This window comes from Chroicocephalus ridibundus, chromosome 4 (assembly GCF_963924245.1).
Source record: "Chroicocephalus ridibundus chromosome 4, bChrRid1.1, whole genome shotgun sequence".
NCBI lineage: Eukaryota > Metazoa > Chordata > Aves > Charadriiformes > Laridae > Chroicocephalus > Chroicocephalus ridibundus.
The window spans coordinates 37,441,188-37,465,287 of record NC_086287.1 but is presented as its reverse complement, the minus strand read 5'-3'; the positions used below and the strand labels follow the sequence as shown (position 1 = coordinate 37,465,287).

Sequence of the window (24,100 nt, the reverse complement as noted above, 5' to 3'; positions counted from 1 at the left end):
AAGGGGCCTCGTTAGTGCTTCATAAATGAATTACGAACGTTGGCGTTTCTTATTTTGGAAAAATAGCCCCGAACTTGCACTCCATGTGATAATCCTTTCCTGCACTCTGAAAGCCAGGGAGAAGTTATCTCCCTCCAGTTGTGCAGGGATGGTGCTCATCTAAGTGTCCTCGCTGTGGAGACCCCAGCTGCAGAGGCAGGTCCCGGTCCCTCTGAGCAATTCTCCCTGGGAAAACTGGCTCCCTCTGTGCGTGTCACCCACGCTGACAGAAAGACAGCGTGTGAAGAGTGAGGTCCAGAGAATGTTTTGTCATGGAGTTCATCAAAGGTAGAAATGGGAAATGTCAAATCTTAGTTTTTCACTCGGTCTCTCGGAACAAATTCCCATGTATGCCATGGTGACCGGAGATGGATAAAGACTGGATGACAGCACTGCTCGTAACTCACAATTTTGACCAGCCACAGATACAAAAACTTGTGTGGTCTCTCTAGTGAGGTTGCAGCACTAAGACTTGCTTTTGCCTCTAGTAACATAAATGGAAATACTGCTATTTAGCTGAAGGAGAAAAGAAATAAGATGTTCTTGTGATCAAAATAGATGCACAAGGACTTATGCCCAAGAACCTGTCTTCTAACGGAGTATTTCAGGATGTAAAGAAAGCATGTTCTCTTTAAGATATGCATTTAGAGATGAAGAAGAGTTAGTAAAAACAATAACCCTACTCAGACTTGAGAAAATGTAATGCTCAAATGAGCACAGGAGTGCATTGACATGTTTGTCTTTAAAAGTAATAATATATAATATTCACTTATCTAAGAGCCACCGCCAATTACTATCAAAAGGAATATTATGTATTACTTTGAAAGCAGTTTTCATTGAAAGCTGTGTTCCTTGCTCATTTGAGCACTTTGGAAAATCCTTATCCCTAAAGTTTGCCGAAGGTCACTTTCTGAGCCAATAACAGAAAAGGGAATAGAATATCTTGTGTTAGATAATGCTCCAACACTATTAGCATCTCAATTCCTAGCTGCTGCATAAATGCCTGGTAAGTTTTAAAAGCTGATATAGTAAAACACAGGTAAAAATATCTTAACTATAAAATTGCAAAGGGGGGTTAATGTCTTTGAGGCAAATCTTAATTGCCGAAATCCTATTTGCTTTTTCTTGACTACCGAGCCCTCTCATTGGCATCATTTCACAGAGTTTTTAAGGGAAGGGGGAGAAGGAGAGAGATGGAGTGACCGTGTGAAGTTTCTTCTAATGCATAATGCATTTAAACACCGTAGTTTCCGGATTGATGCCGCTAACCAGCTGAGAAACGATTCCCGTGAACAGCCTTGCAGTAAGGAGTCAGAGATGACCATGTCTACGGTGATTCCTAGCTGGTGACAATTCTGTTGTTCTGGGTCAGCGGTGAATACCTCACTCAAATGGTGCAAAGTCAGCCAGTTCTTAATTTTTTATCTCCTCCAGAGTGCATTCAGTGACTTTATCACTGAGAGGAATGACTCCCCTGCCTAGTGTGATCAAGATCTGGAAATTTGCTGCATCAGCACGTTTAGCCCAGACTGCTACTTGATTGGTGGGGCTTATATTTGATCTTATGGCGTACATGTCAGTTCTCTAACTGGCTAGGTGAACAGCCTGTCCAGGGGGAAACTCACTTTTACCCATCTGCACGAAGAGAAGTCTCGTAACCTGCTAGGTTTTTTTGTTTGGGGCTCCTACATATAGCCAGCCCTGTCTCCTCTGAAGGGGGGAGTGGGGTGATGGAAGTTCTCTGGAGCCCAACTTGTGAGGTCCTTCCCTAGGAAGAGCTCAGGGGCACAAACCAGTCTGGGAAGACTTTGTAGGCACAGCGTATTTGTCTTTTGCAACACTTTCTGCTACAATGAAAGACTTGAAATGAAATTACAGGCTTATGAACAGAAAAGCAAAGCATCAGGTGTCAGAGTGGGGGCCTGTGCTTTTTAGTTTTATCCTGTGAACTTTTAGGCAAATAGTGTTACAACAAGTCAGTGCCCTGTGGTTTTGCTATTTTTATGCTTCCTTATTTTCCAAATCAAATTAATGGAAACTCTTGTCAAACACTTTTCACCATGTTTCTATGAAATTATGTATTGCCCTATCAGTACTTTTGATCACTTAAAGCAGATCCAAAGCATCCTATGAGACATTTTGGGTGTGGAGAGAGGAGAGGGCCATGGCCTTCTCTTCTTTTTTGTTTGTTTTACGATTTTATCTGGTTACTGGAAACAATCCAGTAAAACTCTAAGATGGGAGAAAATAAGTTGCTTGTAAGCCTTTCTGATATCATAAAGATCTCTTTTCGGTTTTTGTTTTGTTTTGCGGGGGGGGTTTTTTTGTCAACCAGTTGAAATTTTCTGACCAGAATTCACAAGTCTGTACGTTTGCTGCTTCTTCCAGTTTGAGGCATTTGGTTATTCTTTACTTTATCTTCCCTCATGGCTGAAGCCAGGCCCTAGGAAACTAGCAGGGACTAACTAGGGGCTTCAGCTCTTAAATGTTTGCTCTTATATTCTGCCTACTGAACTTCAAAGACAAAACGTTTCAGGCCTTTCCACTTTTCAGCATCTGATATGTATAGCAGATCAGGTATAGATGGTTTTCATTTTACCTTTACAAGGCTTCTTGGAGGAAAAAACTGCTGAAAAATGTTAGCCGCAAAGTACACACGGGCAGACGCAAAGCACCCGGCTGTCGGCTGGAAGGTGATTCACGAGTGGGAGCGAGCACAGGATCGAGCCCTTTGTTGTCAGCACCAAATAGCATATCACTCATAAACAGTATTAGTTGTGTTTCCAAAAACCTGTCACACTATATCTGAAGTACAGGCTTTAACTTAAACCTAGAAGAGCAGACTGTCAGTGTTCCCACGTAACCCTTCGCATTCTGGCATTTTCCAGACTGCCAGCCAAATGAACACTTTAGGAGGAGGTGCGTATATATGTCCGCAGCACCCAGCGGGTTAATCCACCCTACTGTGCATAGGTGTTGGAGCTCTTATGGTATGTAAGACTTGCCAAGTTTGGAGTTGTTTTGTGGCTTTTTTTTTATTTTTTTTTTTTTGCTGGACTATGCATTCACCGCAAGCATCTTTTGTGATGCTGCTCAGGTGTTTGTGAATGCGTAACAAATGATACTCTTATTTGTGTTTTATGTAACATACACATCTGTGTACATTTTATCACTCGGAAAAGCTTTTATGGTTCATTTTGACACGTTTCTATTAAAACATTATTTTTTTTTAAGCATTCAGCCATCCTCCATTTTTTAAAATACATCTTACAATAGACTAATGTGTGTTTTGGACTTGTGGCCTAACAAATGTCCTTTTTAATAACTGGAGCTTTTAACTTAGTGTATCTCAGGAATAAACGTCTGTTACATTTCTAGCCCTAACTTTTTTTTGGAGATGATGAACAGTCCTATGAATGTGTGCTTATATGCAATATCTCACCTGGAGCTTTTTAGTAGCTAAATAACCCTGAAAAGAGAGGTTTCTAATGCGCACAGTGCGTGGACTCTTGCTGTATTAGTGGGTACCAGCTTAAGGGATGTCTCCTGAGCAAGCAGTTGTGTCCAACAGCATGTTGTCTAAGGCGAACCGCAAAACATTAAAATGTCTCACAGTTTATAATAGCTATAAGGAAAATTGAGATGCTCTGATGGCTATTTTCCTCTTTAAAAAAAGACATTTTTATTCTTAAAGAAACTACGTTCGTGATTTAATGAAGAACAGTACAGGACGTTAGCCATCATTTACTTTAAGTTCTCCACATTCTGCTATATATAAACAGCTGCAAAATGTTAAGGTTAAATATTGATGAGATACTATTGAACTTAATTACTTAACTTCAACTGCAGGTAGAATTTTAATTGAACTTGGCTATTTTGCCTACATTTGCTACTATTCCAATGACAAAAATAACAGGAGAGCAAATGAGAAATGGTACTTAAAGTAAAATGCAGCTTTTTAATGTATACTACCTTTGGTACAGTTGATTGAGGAAACTAAAAACACTATCCCCCTTACTCTAACGGGGATAGAGAACTGAAAAAAGAAAATGGTCTCTCAAAGAAGATGCAAAAAAAAAAAAAGTTTTTTTGTCTCCTGATTTCTTTAATGACTTGTTATTGTTGTCTCAGCTGTAGCCAAAGTCTGCAGCTGGTATTCTTGACAGAATTACTATGAGAATGCTAAAAATATTTCTCTAAAAATATATATAAAAGCGATTTAAAAAGAACTCCATTTAGACTGCAGCACAAGGACATTTTGTCTGACAGCATTTAGTAGGATGAAAAAGTTAAACAGAATAACAGCTATTTACATTCAAACTGCAAAGTAATTACTGAAGCAGACAAAATACTTAAACCTAATTTAATAACGCTTTCCTTCAGCCTAGGTGCCAAAACCTGGGCATAAACTTCCCAACTTGTGCTGAGGTGAGGAGGGGGGAGCTGAAGTTAAAACCATGTAGAAACAAGTGCATCGAACACTTTCCCGGTGAGGTACAAAGTGAGTTTCACTTTTTAAACAGAAGAGCATCATAAATCATCCTAAACCACAAGTTTTAATGAGTATATCTCCTCTGGAATTGTGCAGTGCTTGCAATTCTGTGTGAACAAGACAAGGATCTGGTCTTACACTCCTTACTCAGGCAAAACTGCCACTGACATTAACGATAATTTTGCTTGAACAGAACAAAGTGCTTGACGGCAGTTATGCCAGCATGAGGGGTGCGAGATTAGGATAAACGTGCAAAAAAAAAAAAAAGTACAACTTCAAATGGCTGTACCTTTGACTTCTCGAGCTAGCATTTCCTCCAACTCCAAGGATCTTAATTATAACATTTGCTGGTTCAAAGATTAACATTTAGCATTCTGGGAAAGACTTTCTGGACTTTAGTAACCTGATCAGTACGGTCTCCTTTTGGTCTCTGCCTCTTTCTGGCTCTTTGTATTGCAGGGGAGATGATAGTATCTGGCACATTCCTTGGATGACTTGAAGATAGCAGCCTTCTGTGTTTGGGGCTGAAAGATTGTGAACTCTGTGTTAGCAGAAATGCCACACAGGGGAGGTGAATAGAACATTAAAGAAGCTTTAGCTTTAGGTACTGCAGCGCAAGCAAGAGTTGAATTTGAGAGCTGGGACTTAAGTGGACATTTGTCCCTGCTTTCTTCCTTAATAAAATCTGAGTGTTAACTGTGGGTAAGGGCATTTGAGAGATCACTAAAAATGAATCATTGAGTGCCCAGAAGAGCTTTATTATGATATACTATGGAGAACTTTAGAATATACTGTCTACTTTTTACGTGCTTATCGGATGCATGTATGAGTTACTATTACGGAAGTAAATTGTTTCGTTCTTCGCTGCAGAAGCAAAGTAATTCACCAAATTAAGGTGACAAAATAAAACTCATCAAAAACTGGATCTGTGTGGTCCTTTCTGTCCCTGTGTTCCCATCTAATTTTTTTGTGCCCCATGAAAGGCTATTGAGCGAAAAAACACAAGCTCCAACCAGCAATGTTTGTTGTGCTTGTGTGTGCGTAATCCATTTTGAAAAACCCTGACACAAATACTAAATTTGGAAAAAATCTCAGTGCAGAAATCTTGACTGGCCAAAGTGAGTTTAGGAAAAAAAAAAAACCAACAACAAAAAAAAAAACAAAAAACAAACTAAATTTTAAAAATCCCCGGACTGATACTGGGTTCCAGGACTGAGTCTTTGTAGGTAGAGCCAAGAGAGGTCACTTGGTTCGGTTTGTTTGCCACAGTAGCAATTAGATAGAAGGACTTATTCTGCTCCTGAAGTTCCGCATGGATGTTGCCGCTGCCCAGTTAACTAGTGTGAAAATACCATGGAAAATAAATTATTAAACTATACTGTTATTACTAACTTGCCAGCTCCAGAGAAACAAATGCAGCCACATTTACATATGTGTCCATCTGTCTGTTTTTACACTTTATGTCTTCAGCCAGTGGGTGAAATTGTTTTAATCCAAGCTGCAGTCTGATTTTTTTTCCTTTTTTTTTTTTCCCCCTGCTGATATTTTTCTGTGTGTGTATGTTATTTGTAGATGGACACGCATATTCTTGACAGTAGCTAGTTCTTAATTGTCCTTTTAAGTAACCTAATCTATCTGGCCACGGTAGTTTTAACCGGAGTAAGCAGCAGAGTTCTCCATGGATAATTTTCGTTAGTTAGCAGATTGTTACCATCTCAATGTTGCTGAAATCCCTAATCTCAGGTCAGCGTGAAGCTGCAGTGGTTACAATCCTGTTGCCTGATGCAGTGTGAATGGAAGTGCTTTCTGTCAGAAACATGTGGTCTCTTCAGTGGAGAGCCTGCGTAAATCCTGTGTAAATAGAGGGAGGCTAACAAAGGATGAGCCCCTGCAGCTCAGAGCATTTGGAGCCATTTGGAGGCTGAATTTGCTAAATGCTGCTTATACCGCCTGAAAAGTTGAAGAGAAAGGAGCATAAAATCCCTTCTTTTTTCTCTTTCTGCTCCTACCCTGGGGGGAGGGTGTTAAGGGCCAGGGAAGCCTGAGGTAAGCCTATGAAGACTGTTTTTTCAGTGCTCTTTTGAGTGTGAAAAAGGTGGCATGGGTCACTGTCCCCTCTTTAATGTCGGAAAACCCACACAGTTAGTAAATGTTGCATGTAAACTAAAGCATTTCATCCCTTCTCCTGCACTCCACGGCAGTGGGCCATGAACTAGTCACTTGAAAATCGCAGAAAAATTTCACTTCAACATGTCCGGACAGTTTAGCACAGCAGGAACGTAAGAGAGATCAGTAATTAGCAGGTTGCTTTACTGTTCCCCTTGTCTGCATTGGAACACTTTTTTTCACCTGATGTGAAAAAATGTTGGATTATAATGAACGAATAGCGAACCTCCTGGCTGTATAAAGGGGCTTAAACTGCTGTTTCTTAGTTTTCTCTTTAAATAGCTAGAAAAATATGTTGTTGGCTTTTGAATATAATCTCTAAGAATTCTCGGTTCGCTTCTAAAATAAACACGAGCTTTAAACACCGACGATTAAGGGCGCAAAAAAGCCAGTCTTTTCTCTTATTCTTGGACAGGAAAATAATAAAAGGGGAAATGCGAAACATTAAAGTTCTGCAAATAATTTTGAAAGATTTGAATCGCTGATTTTATAGCATGCACAGCTATAGCAATAACATAGCTGGGATGTCATTCCTACCTTCCAGTAAATAATAATATATTTGTAAATGCCTTTTGAAAATAAGACAAATCAGTGATTATAGAAAGGTGCCTATCCAGAAGTAGAAAAGGAACAGTTTTTATTCTGTCTCTTGTTGTAAATACACTTTAGATACCAGATACCCTGCAACTATTTAAGCCTTTAGCACATATTGCCAGATGGCAATAGGGACTTGCTCCTGACGGACAAACTATGTCGGTAATGTGGTTAGATCGAGTAGAATAGCTTTGTAAGTGAGGTCTGATAGGGGCTTAAGTTCTCTTCCTTTTCTTCCTATTTGAATTTACAATAGTTATTAAATAGTGAAATTTGTACGTCATCTTTACAGTATCAGCCCATGGAATTGCTGGGTGATATTCTGGAAAGCAAAAGATCTTGCCAAAAGAACAGCGGAGAGAAGGCCAGCTCTTCTTCTCCTTCCCGCTGCTAGAAGGGCAAAGGATAAGATAACGTCTTCCGTAGAGAGAGAGATGGTCGTGCTCTATGTCAGAAGTCTTCCTGTTCCTTCTCGTGCACCAGTGTCCAACCTTTCTTTCTCTACAAGATGCTCACTGAAACATATGACATAGCACCGTGGGTCTGGTGTCTCAGAGACACCAAAGGGGAGGGGACGCAGAGGGCTGAAAACAGCACATCACTTGAGGAAACCACACTCCAGGCTGAGGCAAGTGGTGGCTGACCTGGGATGCCTGTGTCGGGCCTAAACAGCTTCTGATGGCTCCTTTCTTCCTGATGTCATGTAATTAAGCAAAACCAGCACACGTACAGCTACAGCACTGCTGACGATGGCACGGCTCCGAGCTGGGGTGCCCACTTGAGCTGTCTGTGGTTTTCAAAGTCCCAGGTTTGCCACCCATAATCTGTCCAGACTCAGTTTCCCTAGACAGTAAGATACAGTAGGTAAGTATTGCTTCTGTGGGGGGAGGAGACTAGAGTCAGCTTCCATGGACAGTGATCATTAAGAGAAGGAGAAAAAAAAACAACACAAGACCACAGCCAGCACTTCATTCAAAGAGCTGTGATCTGCTGAAGCTGTGAGGCTAAAAGCCTGACAATTTTAACAGGGTGGAATGGAGATAAGGAGTTCTCCTGAAGGGTCTTCGATTCTGGAGCTGACCTTCCCTCTCTATTAGTCCTCCCTACAGCACAGTCTGTCTTATCTTCAAAACATATTCAAACACTTCTCTTTCCAGCTTTTTGGCAGTGGTAATTAACCAGATTTTTCAGATTTTTCTCTGGTGGGGATGTGGATCATATTACTAAGTTGAACATCCTTATTAATAACGGCTTACAATACTTATGTGTCCAGATGGACACATTATAAGTACAAACAAATAATTGCAAATTGTGAATATAAGCTGCATGCAGATTTTCCTCTTTGTTTTGCATTTATATCTACATATTTTACCCCATCAAAATACTGGACTGAAAGATTGTAGAAAAGTTTACTTAAGATCGGCGTAGTGCACTGCAGCTTTCCTTTTCAGAATGCTTTAACTTGGTTTTCATATTGCTTGCAATATTTTTAGAAAGACGGTGAAGTGTCTTGTCTTCCCCCTGCCTTAGGTACCCCTGCTCTTCTCTCTTTTCCTTTAGCATGACAAGCCATAGAGCTGTAAGGGACCTCTGATGGTGAAGAAACTCAAACACTGGGTCCCGAAATGCATTTTTCCAGAAATCATTTCTTTTACTGCTCTGCTTGTTGTGATGGTAATAGTAACTATTTCTAGAGCTCAAATCTGGGCTGTTATCAGGCTTCTGTGCTTTGGCCTGACTGGGTTATCCTTTTCAGTGATCATTTTGTGTAGATTGGGAATCTGTTATTCATCCCGTTCACAAATGCTGAAAAGAGTAGATGAGCAGCTTCTAAACAGCACTTGCTTCAGCTCGTGCTGGGTCTTTATTCTGTAAGGAAGGCCAACAAGGACTAGGGTTGAGATAATACTGAGAGTGTGGAGGACTGTCAAAGAGGAATTTGTTGATTTAGAAGGCTGGAGAGGCCTTCCGTAGGACTGGACTCTGTTTCCCGAGAAGTCCTTAGCTGTATGAACATTGGGGCCTGCAAGCTAGGCTGTCCAAGGAAATCAGCTTGTAGCAAGTTTAATTTGAAATTATGGTGCAATGGAAATCCTGCTCTAACTACTTATTCAGTATTTTTTCAATAAGAGGTAGCCTCCTTCGCTTTCAATGCGAAATAATGTATTTTGGGGGAAGAAACCCTCAGCACGTGCTAAAAGTGCCTGCACACAGAGCTAGTGTGGAAGCCTAACTTCCCGCTGTGTAAGGAAGACTCGCATCTTCAGCCTCCTCTGCAAACCCTTCCCCTAGAAGAGAAGGTCTCCAAGGAACCCCATGTGGGTCACTTTGCAAAGTTTCTTGTTAACTCTCTCCATCTTTTATAAGGGTTATTGAGACTATTACATAGCATTGATATAATCTTAAATAACCTGGGTAATATGCCTAATTCTCTACTGGCTTGGATCCTGCGTAGTCATTGACACCTCCTCAAAGAGAGTGCCACTTAAGAGTTCTCCACTTTCCTAGAACGGTGATAGGGTTTTGCAATCACTTGTACTTTTCGCAGGAGAATAAATGAGTGAACAGTGTGCAAAGCAGGAGAAAGTCACCCTTCATTTTTTTGCGCTGTGTGAGAGTCAGTGGGCCAAAATCTAGACTTAATTTCCCCACTAGAAAACTGGGATAACTGTGCTTATATAATCACAATTTCCATACAAGTTAGGACTTGACTCAACTCTTCTTACCATGACCATCCAAAACAGGATATGAACAGTTCACATAAACAGAATCGCTTGTAATGATGGTTTAAATGATTTAAATTTGGACTCCTTCATAACAGCAGTTAAAAATATAGTTAATCTGGTCTGCCACAGAGTGACTTTCCTGTCCATTTTATTTCACTTTTGATGATTTCTTCTTCTTCATTTAAAGTAACTCATGTTTATTTGGATACAGAAAATTAGGATCAGGCCCTCCATATCCAAGAAGTAAATCATTCCATCTTGGCAAAGTCAGTTATGGGCTACTTCTATGATTTCTTGCCACTGGACACTATCCACTAATGTGAGCAGTTGTAGTCCTATTAAAGATATGACAATAGAGCTTAACAGGATTGGGCCTGTAGTTCACTAGGAGCAACAAATCTTGCTGTATTCATCCTCTGAAGTCATTTGGAGGTATGATATTTGAATTTCCTTTCATGATGTTAAGGAAGAGATTAGAGAAGCACTGATTCTTACTGTTTTGACCACTGCTTAAGGTGGGGAGGCAATGGGAGCTTCAGCTGAACTTTCCTCTCCTGGGCTGCTTTTAGCTTTTTAAAACCAGGATATTAACAACCTCTCCGAAAGGTCTAAACACTGATTTAGCGTGTAGGTGACTGCTGTTGAGGATGCTCACAAACAGGAGAGTATGTATACGCAGACAAACAGGGATTTGTCCATACAGAGAGTGAACTGGTGCTTCTGCGGTGCGAAAGGATGGTGCAGAGCGGAAGTTTTATAGCTCCACGCATCCTGTGCATACACACATAGCTTTTACATAAAGAGACAAAGATATCTTTATCCGCACGACAGATAGACAAACAGACTGACTGACTTCAAACTTGCACTTTCAGTAGGGATTTTTTTTTCCCCCCATCTCCGGGTACTGCTTTTCAGAATTGCCTGAGGCTACAGTACAGCACCTCAGATCCCCAAGGCCCATTGCCTGGCTCCTAATAGCCACTCTCCATCTGTGTCACATGAACAGCTGATGAGATAGCTCCAGTGTCTGTATTTTGGAGAGCATATCCACCCAGGTTAAAATGCTGGGGTTGCCAAGGAGCAGTCAGAAGCCATTAGTGTTTGTGAGAATTTGCCTTGCAGCAGTTCCTTGGCATAGTGGAAAGTGTGTGTGTGTGTGTGTGCGCGCGTACGTGTGCGTGTGTGTGTGAGAGAGAGAGAGAGGGGTAGGGTAGAATATGTGGGGGGGAGGGGGCAATGGAAAAGAGCGCTTTCTAAATAACCAACATTTTGCAAAAGTGAACAATTGCTTATAGCGTATAGGGCTTCCATAAGCTCTTTGATTAGTTTGCTGTGATTTGACTATCCTTTCTCTAGCGTTAACAGAAACAAACAAAAAAAAAAAGAAAAAAAGAGGAAAGAAGCATGAGAAAGAGAGCAGTGACTTCGGGGTCTTGCTCTGGTGTTTGGGCAGATGGAAAGGAGCTGCTCTGCCTTGGGGCAGGGTGGTTGTAATGAAGTGGCCTGTCAGTCTGTAAATAGTGAGGGTCATCTCTTCCATGTGATGGAGGGTATCACATTGCAGTGAAAATGGAAATGTCAATAAAATTAATCTGCCAGCTCTTTGCTGTGGCTTTTTTCTGTCTCTCTGGTCCAAAAGGGCTGGTTTTGCAGAGGGGAGGCAGTGGTAGACGGGTGATCTGGCACGGGAGGGAAGATGGAGCTGAAATGCAAGTTTTGAAGCAAATGGACTGTATGTAGCAGCAACGTATTTCGTTTAGCTGCACTACAGAGCTAGACAAGCCTATAGGAATTAGCTCGTGAATCTATAGCATTCCTCAGGAAGCTATGGAGCGTCTAGCTCAGGCTACATTGAGCACAGAGTTTATTGTTTTAGGCTTTCTTGGACAAGGTTTTTACTTAGCATGGGATTTATGGCATTTACTGCTAATGAATGTCTATTCTTAAATTACAAAAACCACCGTCTCAGCACAATTCCCAGATGTCCTTCCAGGACCTCGGCTTCTTAAACACCAGCAGGGAGCATAAACTCTCCACTTCTCTGTTTTCCTCTTTCGTGTGGCTCCGGGCTAATGATGTGTAAGGAAAACACAGCAATCTATAAAGTCTCAGTGCTGTCCCAGTATTCTTCATTTATTTTGCATTTGATTATGCCACAAGTCGGATCTTGTTTCTTTCCTTTTTTTAAAGTTATTAGTTCAAATATTAATGTAGGAATATGGCATATATTGCTGCTCTTGATTGATGCCTTCCCAAAAACAGGAAGACGTGCTCGTATGAATTTTAAGAAAGTAGGGGTCCTGCAATGCCTTGCCAGAAGAGTTTTTCAGATACATAATTTAGATGCCCTCCAGGCAGGCTTTCAAGGCATTTTTGCTGGAGGGCAAGAAAAAATAACTATGACTGTTAAAAGTAAATGATTTTTGCTAATGCACAATTAATGCCAGGGAAAAGCACAGAAGAGAAAGATGTTGATGGAAAGTTCTGATTAAGTGAGAGCTCTACCTTGATGTGCATCTTTTTTTTTTAATGATAATAATCACTGATGCAGAGATGTAGAAGTTTTCATGTCATGCAAATGCCGTATGCGGGGTCATCCTAGGTGTACGTGTTTGTGCGTGCGTATGTATGTGGGTTGGGAGGTGGTGGTTACGGGGAGGGGCTCATCTGACAGTGTGTTATGTGCACTGAACAGTGACACGGTTACTGCCACCTCTGCAGAGGGCCTCGAATATATAGACTACAGAACATTTAACTTGATTACTTAGAGTACGTATTCAGAACAGTTGTAGGGATGCATTTACAGTGAATGGGTTTTCTTGTGGCAGGTTTTCCCACATTGAATCCCATAATTGACAAAGAGCTATTGCACTATGTCAAGCACACAATTATAATTGAATTAATGATATATGCATGTGTGAGACGCAAAATTAGTATTTGGAGAGACATGGTTTCTAATTTTTACATATTTGTATCAGCGCTCATATATAATGAGAAACTGTACGTGCCCGATCTAGCAAATCAAAATAAAACTGCGGTATTGTCTTGGTAATTTATGATACTTTTTGGTTTCTGTACTTTGTTCATTAAATGTCTCCTCCTTCCTGTTTTTCTCTTTGTTGTAGGAGATGGTTTAGACAACAGTGTAGCCTCACCTGGTACAGGGGATGACGATGACCCAGACAAGGACAAAAAGCGTCAGAAGAAAAGAGGCATTTTCCCCAAAGTAGCAACAAATATCATGAGAGCGTGGCTTTTCCAGCATCTCACAGTAAGTGGTGCCCAAAACCAAAATAGATTTCTATTCATGTGCCTAATGAGGTTTATTCATCGTTATTAGAAATCAATTGTCCCCATAATTTTTGGACCATGATTAGGGCTCAATTATTGTTGCTTTTTTTTTTTGTCTTCTAGATTTTTATTTTTTTTTTCCTTGGCTCTTGGAATCATGACAAATCTAAAAGAAACCTATATATATACATATATATATATACACACACACATACATGCCTAGAGAGAGAGAGTACAAAGCCTTAGCATAGAACAACACCCACATATAAAGTAATCATTTTTTGCTTTGAACTATTCAAGATGTTCCTAAGGACAAAAAAGGGGGGTTCTTGGTTTAACATATATAAAGCTCTGCTTTCTGGATTCTTTATTGCTGGCCTCTGTTTACGCAAACTTTATATGTAAGCGGTAGAAGAGAGAGCCCCAGTCTGTGTGCGCTGACTTACGCTGTGGGACATTAGAGAAGTCAAAGCAGCACCTTGCAAACTCGTACGTTACTTTTTGTGGAACGCATAGAAAGCTTACAGGTTCCCTAATTCTCCACTTGCACAACTGTGAGAAAAAGCAGCTTTTTAGTTTGTTGTCAAGTCCATTAGGTTAAAAGCTAGCCATATTCTCATTTGGGGGAGAGAGATTAAAAACGTGAAAAAGCAGTGCTTTCCATGGGCTATCTTTATCCTCCTGCTTGCAATTGGGTTTCTGTGTTGGTGTTCTGTTGACTATTATAGCTTCACTTAGGCATCAAAACATGGTTCCACAGAAAACCTAGTAACACTCTTTGTAGTTAGCTTCGTGTGGGAAATAATGGAAACTGGTAAAATTATCAATTGATTTTCCTCTTCCTCTCACTGTAAAATTGTTTCTTACTTGATAAGGCTTAAAATGCTAACTGTTATTAACTACCTCCTCTTCTACCAAAGTTTTATAAATTTCCACGGTAGCTGATGTTGGTTACAGTGTAATGATTTCAGGACAAGGTACCCGATTTATTTATGATAGGGACTATCGAACTGCTCCGCTGGCAGCACAGCTAAAGGGGGGAGCGATAGATCCACATTTCTAAACCATCATTTTGATGTAAGGACATTAGTAGCAAACTAAGGTGCATTGATCTGGCCTGTGGGGTCAGGATTAGCTGGAATAGCCAGTGTCTCTGCTGGAGTAGTGGTTATTCCTGCCTCCCAGCTATGGCCATTTCAAAGGTCAGGTGCCCTGTACCCACTTGGCTCAGAGGAATTAGACAGAACATGAGTCTCTGGGCTGATTACTTAACCAAAGACAAAATAATGAGTCCTAAGCAAATACTGACTAATTGAAAGGGCTGTAAATCCATTACATATTGGTCAGGGATAATCAGGAGTATTTAATCACTTTTATCTATTCAGGAGCACTGAAGCTGCAACAGCAAAGCCCTGAACCTTGCCATGTGCTTATTATTCTCATCATTATCAAAATTACTTCACAGCTGTTCTTTGCTACATCACCTCAGCTGGAGATTTACTAACCTGTAAAATGTTTTTAATTTGGAAGTCGAGTGAGTGTGAGTGGAGGGTTTTTCATTTAGCTGTAGGGTATCTTTAGAGGAGTAGTACAGGCAGACAGCAAAAAGCAGGGCCACAAATAAACCGGTTGGTTTTGTACGTGTCTCCGTGTTAACTCCATTTCCTCTTATGATATTTGTGATATCTTGGGGTTTTTTTTCCCCTCCCTGCCTGCCTTTCTCACGCGCTCCTTGAAAGGGTTCGGCACATGCTTATTAAACAATCAACTGCCTCTCGCTTCTCTTGAGGAAAGTCCTCCCGGCTTTTTGAAATCCCTTTTCCTTGTTTCCATCCTCTCCCGACACTCTCCATCCTGCATGAATCGAGGAAATTTGCCGTCATTGGTGAGGATGGCCTCGCAAAAATCAAATTAAGTGAACACAAAAAAGCCCCAAACCTTTTACCGTCCAAGCTTTAATGAGTTTGCAGGTGTTGAAAGATTTACTGTGCTGTAATTCTCAGACCTGCAAACTGATAATGGAGACCCCTGACCAGTGCAATGTAAATTCAGAAAGATTCTTGCCATAAACACATGCAGGGAAGGAAGAGAACTCCTTTCTTTTAAAGATCTCTCACTTTTCCTCAAATTAGCTTGTCCATTCAAACTGCAACGCTGGCTGAGCCAGAACGGGGGAATCTGTGATGTACAATTTTATCGTTTCAAGTAAATATCTTTACAATGGTGGTCCATGATTCAATGTACATTCCTTCGTTACTACTCTAACCTTATTTCAAATTGGTTTGTTCCTCCTTTGTGCTGTATGACCTGTTCTTGTATTACAATAATCCCCTGATGTACCCTTTTTTCTTTCTCTCTTTTTTTTTTTTTTTGAAGAAACTAATTGAATTATCTCATTATTTTAATTTGTTAAGCAAATGTATTTTACATCTCAGGATGTGTTCTTAAAGAAGGAGCTGCTTAGGCTTTGCCCCCTGAATGGGCCATTGGTACATTTTGACATTCATGCATTCATTAAGGAGAGGAACATAAAAGAGCTCTGGTTGTATTTTTTTTTCAAACACCCAACCAGCATGGAGCAACTTTTCCATAAGCCACAGGGGTCTCTCTACATATGTTCTCAACTGCAAGCCATTGTCACCTATTCTGAATACCTCAAAAGGACAAATAAAATACTAAAGGCCAACTGTAGCAATTGTTAGCTGTTAGTCTCAATATGACAAAAATCATTAACCTCTGGTTTCCCTGGAAGGAAAGGCAGTGTCAGTCCATCTCTTATGGCGTGAATTAAACTTGAAATTCCTTTACACTGTCAAATTCAAAGAGAGTAACTCAGTTCGGACTAATTGTCTTTACTTATGATTTTAAATCAAATGCTTTTTTTTTTTTTTCCTTTATTCAATCAGTTTGCAAACTCCTAAGGTCGCTGATTTTAAAAACTGAATTGCCTAAGTGGTTTTCTTGAAGAGACAGGCACTTGAACTCTCATGTAGAATGAATGTATCTGACAGGCTCTGTCTTTCAAAACAGTTTCTAACCCCTATCACAGCTTCCATTTTGCAGTAACTTTAATTATATTTGAAATAGGATACACATGCATGTTTTTATTGGTGGAAATCAAATGCAAGGAGTAGGAGCTTCTGTCGTGTTCTCCTTCACTTACTGAGCTCTGTCTTATATTTGGAATTACAACAGTACCGGAAGATGAAAGAGCTGAGGATGAATTGGTTGGAAATGTGTATGCTTTTTCTGGATAATATCCAGTGTTTAAGAAAGTAGAGGAAATCCTAGTCTGGTAGTATAAGCTTTTCAATAGTACATAAAGATTACGACATCAGAAAGGTAAACCTGACATTAAGGCTGTTTTTATTTGAGTTCAAAGGTGGTTAAAGAAAAGAAACAGCAAGAAATCTGACCCAAGCGGAGAGTTTATTCATAGCTTTGGAAGACTCCTTTTCCTCTATGCCAAGGAGTCCTTAGTACACTCAATTAGCCTCTCAGACATCTCTGCTTTCCTCCCTCAAGTGCTCCCCTATTTGCCCTGCAAAGAACGCATTTGATCACGAAGTGAAAACAGGAAGTGCTCAAATGTATAGACACCTCTAGCTTACACCAACGTTGAGATTAGGATTTCTTACCAGCAACTACACAGAGACAGCCCCCCCTCCTCCCATGCCCTTTTGAAGGATGGAGGACCTTTAAAATGTACGTACATAATCAGAAGAGAGCAAAGTTATAAAGGAAGTAATTATATCGTTCTGTGGACTTGTACCTCTGGTAGTTCGTCGTTTTCTGCAGCATAGCGTCTCAAGAACTACACTTCTGCTACATTCAACGTTTTTTCCCCTTCTTTTACAGAGCTGGTAGAACAGAGGCATGTTTAGTCTTTGACACTTACCTGGAGTGATGCCCTTTGTTAAAATTCTGGTTTGGTTGTTTCTTTTGTTGCAGTCTGTGAGAAGATGTATATCTTAACTAAAAGTACCAGATATACCAATGGTAGCATGCAAACTAAACCCTTTTTATGACAGTGCCAGATTCCCAGCTGATGGTATTTGGGATGACTCCCCTGAAGTCAGTGGAGTTGAACTGCTTTTTTTTTTTTTTGCTCTTTTGCTAGCTGAAGTTCTGTCTCATAACATTTGTTTGAATGGTGTCATTTTAGCCTGATTTCCACAATCTTCTGGCTTAAAATCTTGCTCTTTACACAGTCTCTTGTAGAGTAGATTTTGGTTTCATCTGTTTCGTTTTTAGGCTAGAATAAGTTCATCTGGAACCAGCCACAGCTTTTGTACTTACCTGAATTAATTTCTTAACTTGCAGTATTCAGGTGGCCAGGTTGGACAATACGAATAGTCTTACTGAAACAGATTATTTTTTTTTTCTGTATTTATGTGGGTGTATCTGAGAATATAACGTATCTCTATCATATTTTAATGAATGGCTCACCAAGCCTTTTATGCAGGGCAGATATTTTATCTATTCATTAGATTTGACTGTAGACGTGAATGTCTTCAACCAAAGCCAATCTTTAAGCAAGCTTTCAAAACAGTTGAAACCATTCATAACCTTCAACCTCCTCCCATATCCTGATTTTAGGAATAATACCTAAGGGAGGGTTAGGAACATAGCTGGCTATTGCACTCCGCACTGAATATCTTACTTTTTTTTATCTTATCAAACAGTAGAGGAACAGATTTCCTCAGAGTACTGGTCTAGGAGAAGTGTTCTTCATGTTGCTGTTTTTGCTGTGCTTTAAAAAACAAAACCAAAACTGAAAATACAACAGAGGTCTGTCCAGTTAAAACGGTGTCAAGAAGGCTGAAACACTCAAGAAAATACAAGAATGTGAAGGCATCCTGGTGAATCTTAGTGCTTGTGTTGGACCGCATTGTAACATGCTGTACACTCCGTTGAGGGCACGCTGAGGAGATGGATGATGTCCTCTGGCTCTCCTGTAAAATGACCTGCATGTGGGTTTGCATGGCTGCCATTTCCGCTTCAGCGCACCACGCAGTCACAGAGTCGGAGCAGCCTAAGGTACAGTTTTATTCCAGGTCTGCTTTTTAGGCAGGGTTGACTATGTGCTGAGTTTGCAGCCAGGTTATAAGTTGCCTCCTGGTGTAGGACACACCTCGCAGACTGTACAAACACTGCCCAGCTGGAAACACGTCCTGCAAAATAATCTTGTGCCCATTTTTCAGCTGGGTAAACTGAAGAGGAGAGGTTAAATGATTTCACCCGAGTGCTAAAGAAAAAAGCAATATCTGAACATTCAACTCCCATGACCTGTGGTCCCGTGGTCCTCAAGGTGGTGGAGCTGTGCATCTTTGTACCCCAAAGTTGAGCTGGTCACTTGTCAGAAGAGATGGCGGCTGCTGTTAGCATTTGTTGTTGTTGCTGGTGGTAGTGTAGCCCTGCCTAATGTCACTGGCATCCCCTCCTGCCCTGCCTGCCTGCGCTACAGCGTCACCAGCCTTGACAGAATAAAACTGGAGATCTTTCTCAAAATGCTCAGGCTGAAAGGTTTCGTCCTCTGACTACTCCTAGTCCTGGGCCACGATATCAGTCCCAAAGATTTAGTAACAGACCAAATGTTCGTATATGTTCGTATACCTTTTAAACTCCACAATCTTGAAGGAAAAAAGCTGAAATGGGGTGGAGGTGGGGCTTTGTTTGTTTTAAAAATGGAATCTGAGATTAGATCTGACATTTCTACATCCACCCCCTACAGAAGAGGGAACCCGGGGTCATGGGGTGTGTGGGCCTCAAAAGCTAGCTTTGTCTGGGAGTGGTTAATCTAATCATTGTTACATAGACATCTGTTATTTCTTCTGAAAAATTGATGCTTTTGTGACACAATGATCCATCTATTTAGTACAACAGCCTGAGTAATTAAATTAAAAAAAGAATATTTTTGCGGGAGCATGTATTATAAAACTGCCATACCTCCTCGTACCAGCGAAAAGGCTGGGGAGAGGGAGAGAGGGAAGAGGGGGAGAGGCAGAGGAGTGCTTTAAGCCCCGCATTGTTTTCTGCTGGCTGGAGGAAAACATCTGTGAATTGTTTGAACTGAACCTTAGCAGGGACTGTCTGAATCTGTGTCATCTCTGTTTAATTTCAGGAAATGATGTCACAGCGCATTAAATAACAATGCTGCGTGATTTATTTTTACTTGTACATGCTGTCCTAAGCATTTTGGTTACATGTCAGTGTTTCCAATTAAGTGCAAGCTTTCGGTTTTAAAAAATATACTCTGTAATGCTTTTTTTTTTTTTTTTTTGGGGCGTGGGTATGGGGAGTCTGGGTATTTTAGGGGGTCACCAAGGTTCAGGGCTGTCGGAGGGCTCCGGGCCCATTTGTCATGTGCTTATTTGTAGTTGGGACTGGATGTCAGCGCTCTCGTCACCCATGGCAACCTCCAGGACCGTGGGTTTGTTACAAAGCCTGTCTGGGGGAGAAAAAAACCTAAATATTCCGAACCGATCCGTCAAAAGACCTATTAGATAGTTATAGCCGGGCCTGCGTACTGTAGCTTCTGCCTCGATCAAACTTTCTGCACTCCCCCTTCTTCTGCAGAAGAATAGAGGACATAAGTCAATTCTGTCTGCCATCTGTCGCCTCTCTCCCCGCTCCTCAAATTAAAGAGACAGTCCGAAATTTAAATAATCGGATACAATCACAGGAAGCCCGCCTGGAAATTATTACATGTGCATTCGGGTTGTTTTGTTTTGGTTTTTTTTGACTTCTCATTTTATTTTGAAGGGGGGATCTTTATTGTACTTGTTTGGAGATCAAAATATGTTGTGTGTTTCAGCTTCAAAAATAGCATTCTGAGAAATACTGGATTTGCAGTGTCACTGAGTTGTTATCTAATAAGATTCCAAGTTATATATAGGGTGAAATTCACACACACACGCACACACCAAACAATCCCCAAATTGCGAATCCTGCAAGGGACGAGCAAATGGAATGCACTGGCCTTCCCCTCCGTCCCCTTTCCCTCCCCGAATCCCTGGCAGGCTGAGGGGCTGCAGCAAACTCCTTTCACCAGGACTATTTAGGTTCTTGAGCCTCCCTAATGCTCCTTTTCCAGGCCTACTATAATAGTTTTTCACACCAGCCTGTCTGATGTTAGCTAGTTATGCTTTACATTCGCTCCTCCATTGTTTTTTTTTTTTTTTTCCTACTGCCCTGCCTGTCTTTGCCTCTTCCTCCTCCTCCTCCTCCTCCTCCACAAGCAACACAATGTGTCAGGACTGCAGCGAGGTGAATTTAATTCATGTGGCATACGAGGTCAGCCACTGCCAAACCACCAGATAACGGGGCTAGATGTTACTTCCCAATTTAATATTTTACCTGCCATCTTCAAACAGGGAATTACTGAGAACAGAGTGTAACGAAAAACATGTGCATGATTTTAATTGAGGAGAGATTAAAAAGCCTCGACCAAGCAAGCTGAACGTGGCCTAGCAAAAGATAGGATCAGCCACCGGTGTTTTCTGGTTGTTATTGTCAGATTACAAAGCTTTGCAGAGTCAGTATAGGAATTAAGTGAAAAGAAAAGAGGAAAGAATACCAAAGTCCAAGTAATGAATTCCTTAAAGTTTTGGAAACAAGGAAGTAGTAGTGACAAGAATTCATTTATATAAAGTTGTGGCTTTGAGGGTCACAAGGTAAAAGGGAATTTAACTAAAGCATGTGCAAATATAAATAGTGTTTAAACACTCCAAGGACATTGCACTAATAAATGTTGTGCACTGTAGCCTTTGAAAATCAAGATCACAGTCAACTAGAGGTGAGAATTCTTTTGAGTATCTTCAAGTTTCAGTATCTAAAACAGTTGTCATCAGAAAACTCTTAGTTCCTCCCTGTCTCTATAGTGTGTGCACACGAGTATGTGTATATATAAAATGTATTTTTAGGGAAAAAGCAATTGCTGTTGTTTGTGGAAAGTGATACTGCCTCCCAGTTTTGCCTCAGGCCATGTTTATTTAAGACCTTCCTTTCAAGATCCATGAGCAGAGTAATTGGTTTCAAAGAAGTTTTCTGTAAAAGTAGAGATATACCGAAAAAAAAAAAAAAAGCACATTTCTGCCAACAATTCCACAACTGCTAAGGAACGGAGATGTCAATTCTTGTTGTTGCCTAATGAAGAGAGTAGTTTATGGCAGACAATATTACTTGTGGTGTTGTGGAGTTTGCCTTGAGTTAGGATACTTATAATACCATGCATTACATATTTTAGAGTTGATTGGCAGCAGTCATTTGTAGTATCCAAAGCAATCATTGGCATCTTTAAAGATTTATTATTGTCTTTAAGCATAATGGCAATACAGTTTTCATGCTTTTACATTTGCTATTTTTATTTTTAACTGCTAGCCCCAAATCTGCCAGAACTAATTTCAATTGTTTTGTCTAATACTGGATGATAGGTTGTCAACTCACTGTATAATGCCGTAAAGATTTTTTTAAATCTTGGTTTTACCTTTTTATGATGGCAGTTCAAAACATGCATTTTATTTGTAGCAGTTGACTCCTTGTGTCCATAAAATGTTTAACATCTCATGACATACTCTTACGGTAAATCTCAGCACAATGAATCAGAGTAGCCAAGTAAACAGCAGCAAATATTTTAGTTTAGTGTTTAAAAGAAATCTGCATATATAAATTTGTTTAATGCTATAGAAATTTGGCTGTCATCTGGATCAAGCTTTTATTTGGTCAGAGGTATATTTCAAAGTGGCAGCTTGATATTCTAAAGTGGATATACTGTGGAAATACTATCTGACTAAACTGCATAGCAATGGGAAAGCTCCTGTTCAGTTTCTTAATGTGTACTAAGTATATAAAAGGAGTAGGTTTTTGTAAGATCATGGCCTAGTCTAGACCACTTTGAAGCTTGTTATGCCAATTAAAAAAACCCCAAAGACGATGGAAGCTGCATTGTTAGTTGATATTCTGTGAACGTACATGGATCTTTATAAAAGCAGTTCACTTTCCTCCCAGGTAAGGTAAAAATCGCAGGTTTAATTTCTCTGTGTTCAAATATTTGCAGATAATTCACAGATTAGTGCCTAACCATGCGTACCTCTCAGTCCTGCTTCCATTAATTCCAGTGGAACTCTGATCCCTTTGAAAAAGCCAGACAAGATGAAGCAGTGAAATCATAATGGAAGGCAGACAAACAAACAAACACACACAGTTTTGTGTCTTAATAAGCGTTAAACACTCAGGCACTTTAATGACAAATTATACTTAAGTAAGTCTTTCAATGATCCCCTATTTTATAATAGAAAGACAAATTTCCCGAGTGCACGGCTATTTGTCATATTCTCCAATGGCTGAACCTTCGCTACTGTCCCCAGGATGCTTCAGCACAAGTGAGCTCTGGCAGGCCTGGGGAGATTTCAGGTCACCATGGCAAGAACCCGTGCCTCAGTTTCCCTGTTTAAACAGTATGGCATAATCATGGTGGCTGCCTTTTGGAGTGCTTTTGATATTTACAGATGAAAAACTCCGCGTGAGACCTGTGTCTTATTACTTAGCATCAGCTGAATGACAGAGGCCTGCACTTCTGTTGTGGTTTTATCCTGCTGCTGAACTAGTATGACAGTCATGCAGTGCTTGTACAAATACTTGAACTTCTGCAGACTTTGAAAGTCCAGGATGATTTTTCCCTTCATGAGGGAGCATTTAATATAAAATTAAGAGTCTTACGTTCTTTCTGGTCTGCCCTGAAGATGACAGCATTTGGTTGCTGCAAGCTGCTTTAGCTCAAGTGACTCCTCGGGCTTGGGTTGGTTTTTTTTTTTTGTCGGGTCCTTTCCTTACGGATGACCTGAAGTGGTGATTATTGCATGCAAATGGTATCAAATATCTTTCTCAGAAAGCAGCAAAAGAAAGAACCTTGGGCATCAACTGCTGGCCCAGGGGCAAGAGTCAGAATAAAGGGAGTGCAATAGCATTAACAAATGCATCTTTGTACTTCAAGAAGTCACTAGTGGATATTCCCCTCCTCAACAGCCCAGGGAGTTTCCTGACGTGAAATTAGGACTTTGGCAGCTTTCCAGTCAGTCGTGATCCTCCTGCTGCCTCTTTTGAGTCATCCAGGTGCTTCCCACTTGTGCATCCCACTTGTGCTTGAATGAAGAAATGGGAAGCAGGAGGGTGACCTAGAGTGAAGAGTAAGGGACAGAAAGGCTACTGCGAAGTCCCCGATTCATGTTGGGAAGTTCCCTGCCTACTGAGGAGCACATGCAGACAGCTGACAGCTGTTTTGATAGTCCACAAATGGACTATTCAGGGATACAGAATGTGAATGGTGAGAAAGATCATGATATGTGTGATAACAACAAGAATAAGGAGCATTATGTGGTCAGAGAAGTGGAGTGTGTATTTGGGGGAATCAGCAAAGGAACGTTTCATAGGAATGCGTATGTGCATAGGAATGGTGGCATTCCTAAATTGGAAGGAAAGCTGGTTAATTTGAGGGGTCACTCCAAAACCTAAATGTTTGAAGAGTGCTTTAATTTCAACTATAAAGGAACATTCTGATGATGTCTTTAAGATATAAAGCAGGAAATGAATTGGAAACACATGTGAAAACAGGCTAATTGTTGTGAACAACAAAAAAGGGAGAAATCATAGAATCATAGAATGGTTTAGGTTGGAAGGGACCTTAAAGGTCACCTTGTTCCAACCCCCCCGCCATGGGCAGGGACACAATTTAATTTACTTCTCCCTACCACCCTCCTTTACTGTTTTGGCAGTCCACTCCAAGAGTTGTGTT

The 24,100-nt window shown here is 40.6% G+C and overlaps 1 protein-coding gene across 7 annotated transcripts in view; it reads left to right on the top strand.

Annotated features, from left to right (window-relative positions):
* Positions 1-24,100, top strand: part of MEIS2 (Meis homeobox 2) — a 177,200-nt gene that overhangs the window by 40,497 nt on the left and 112,603 nt on the right. For all 7 annotated transcript variants that reach the window (XM_063331317.1, XM_063331315.1, XM_063331311.1 and 4 more), the window contains one exon: positions 13,143-13,288. In XM_063331317.1, coding sequence (XP_063187387.1) covers positions 13,143-13,288 — 146 coding nt within the window. The remainder of the gene's footprint in view (positions 1-13,142; positions 13,289-24,100) is intronic.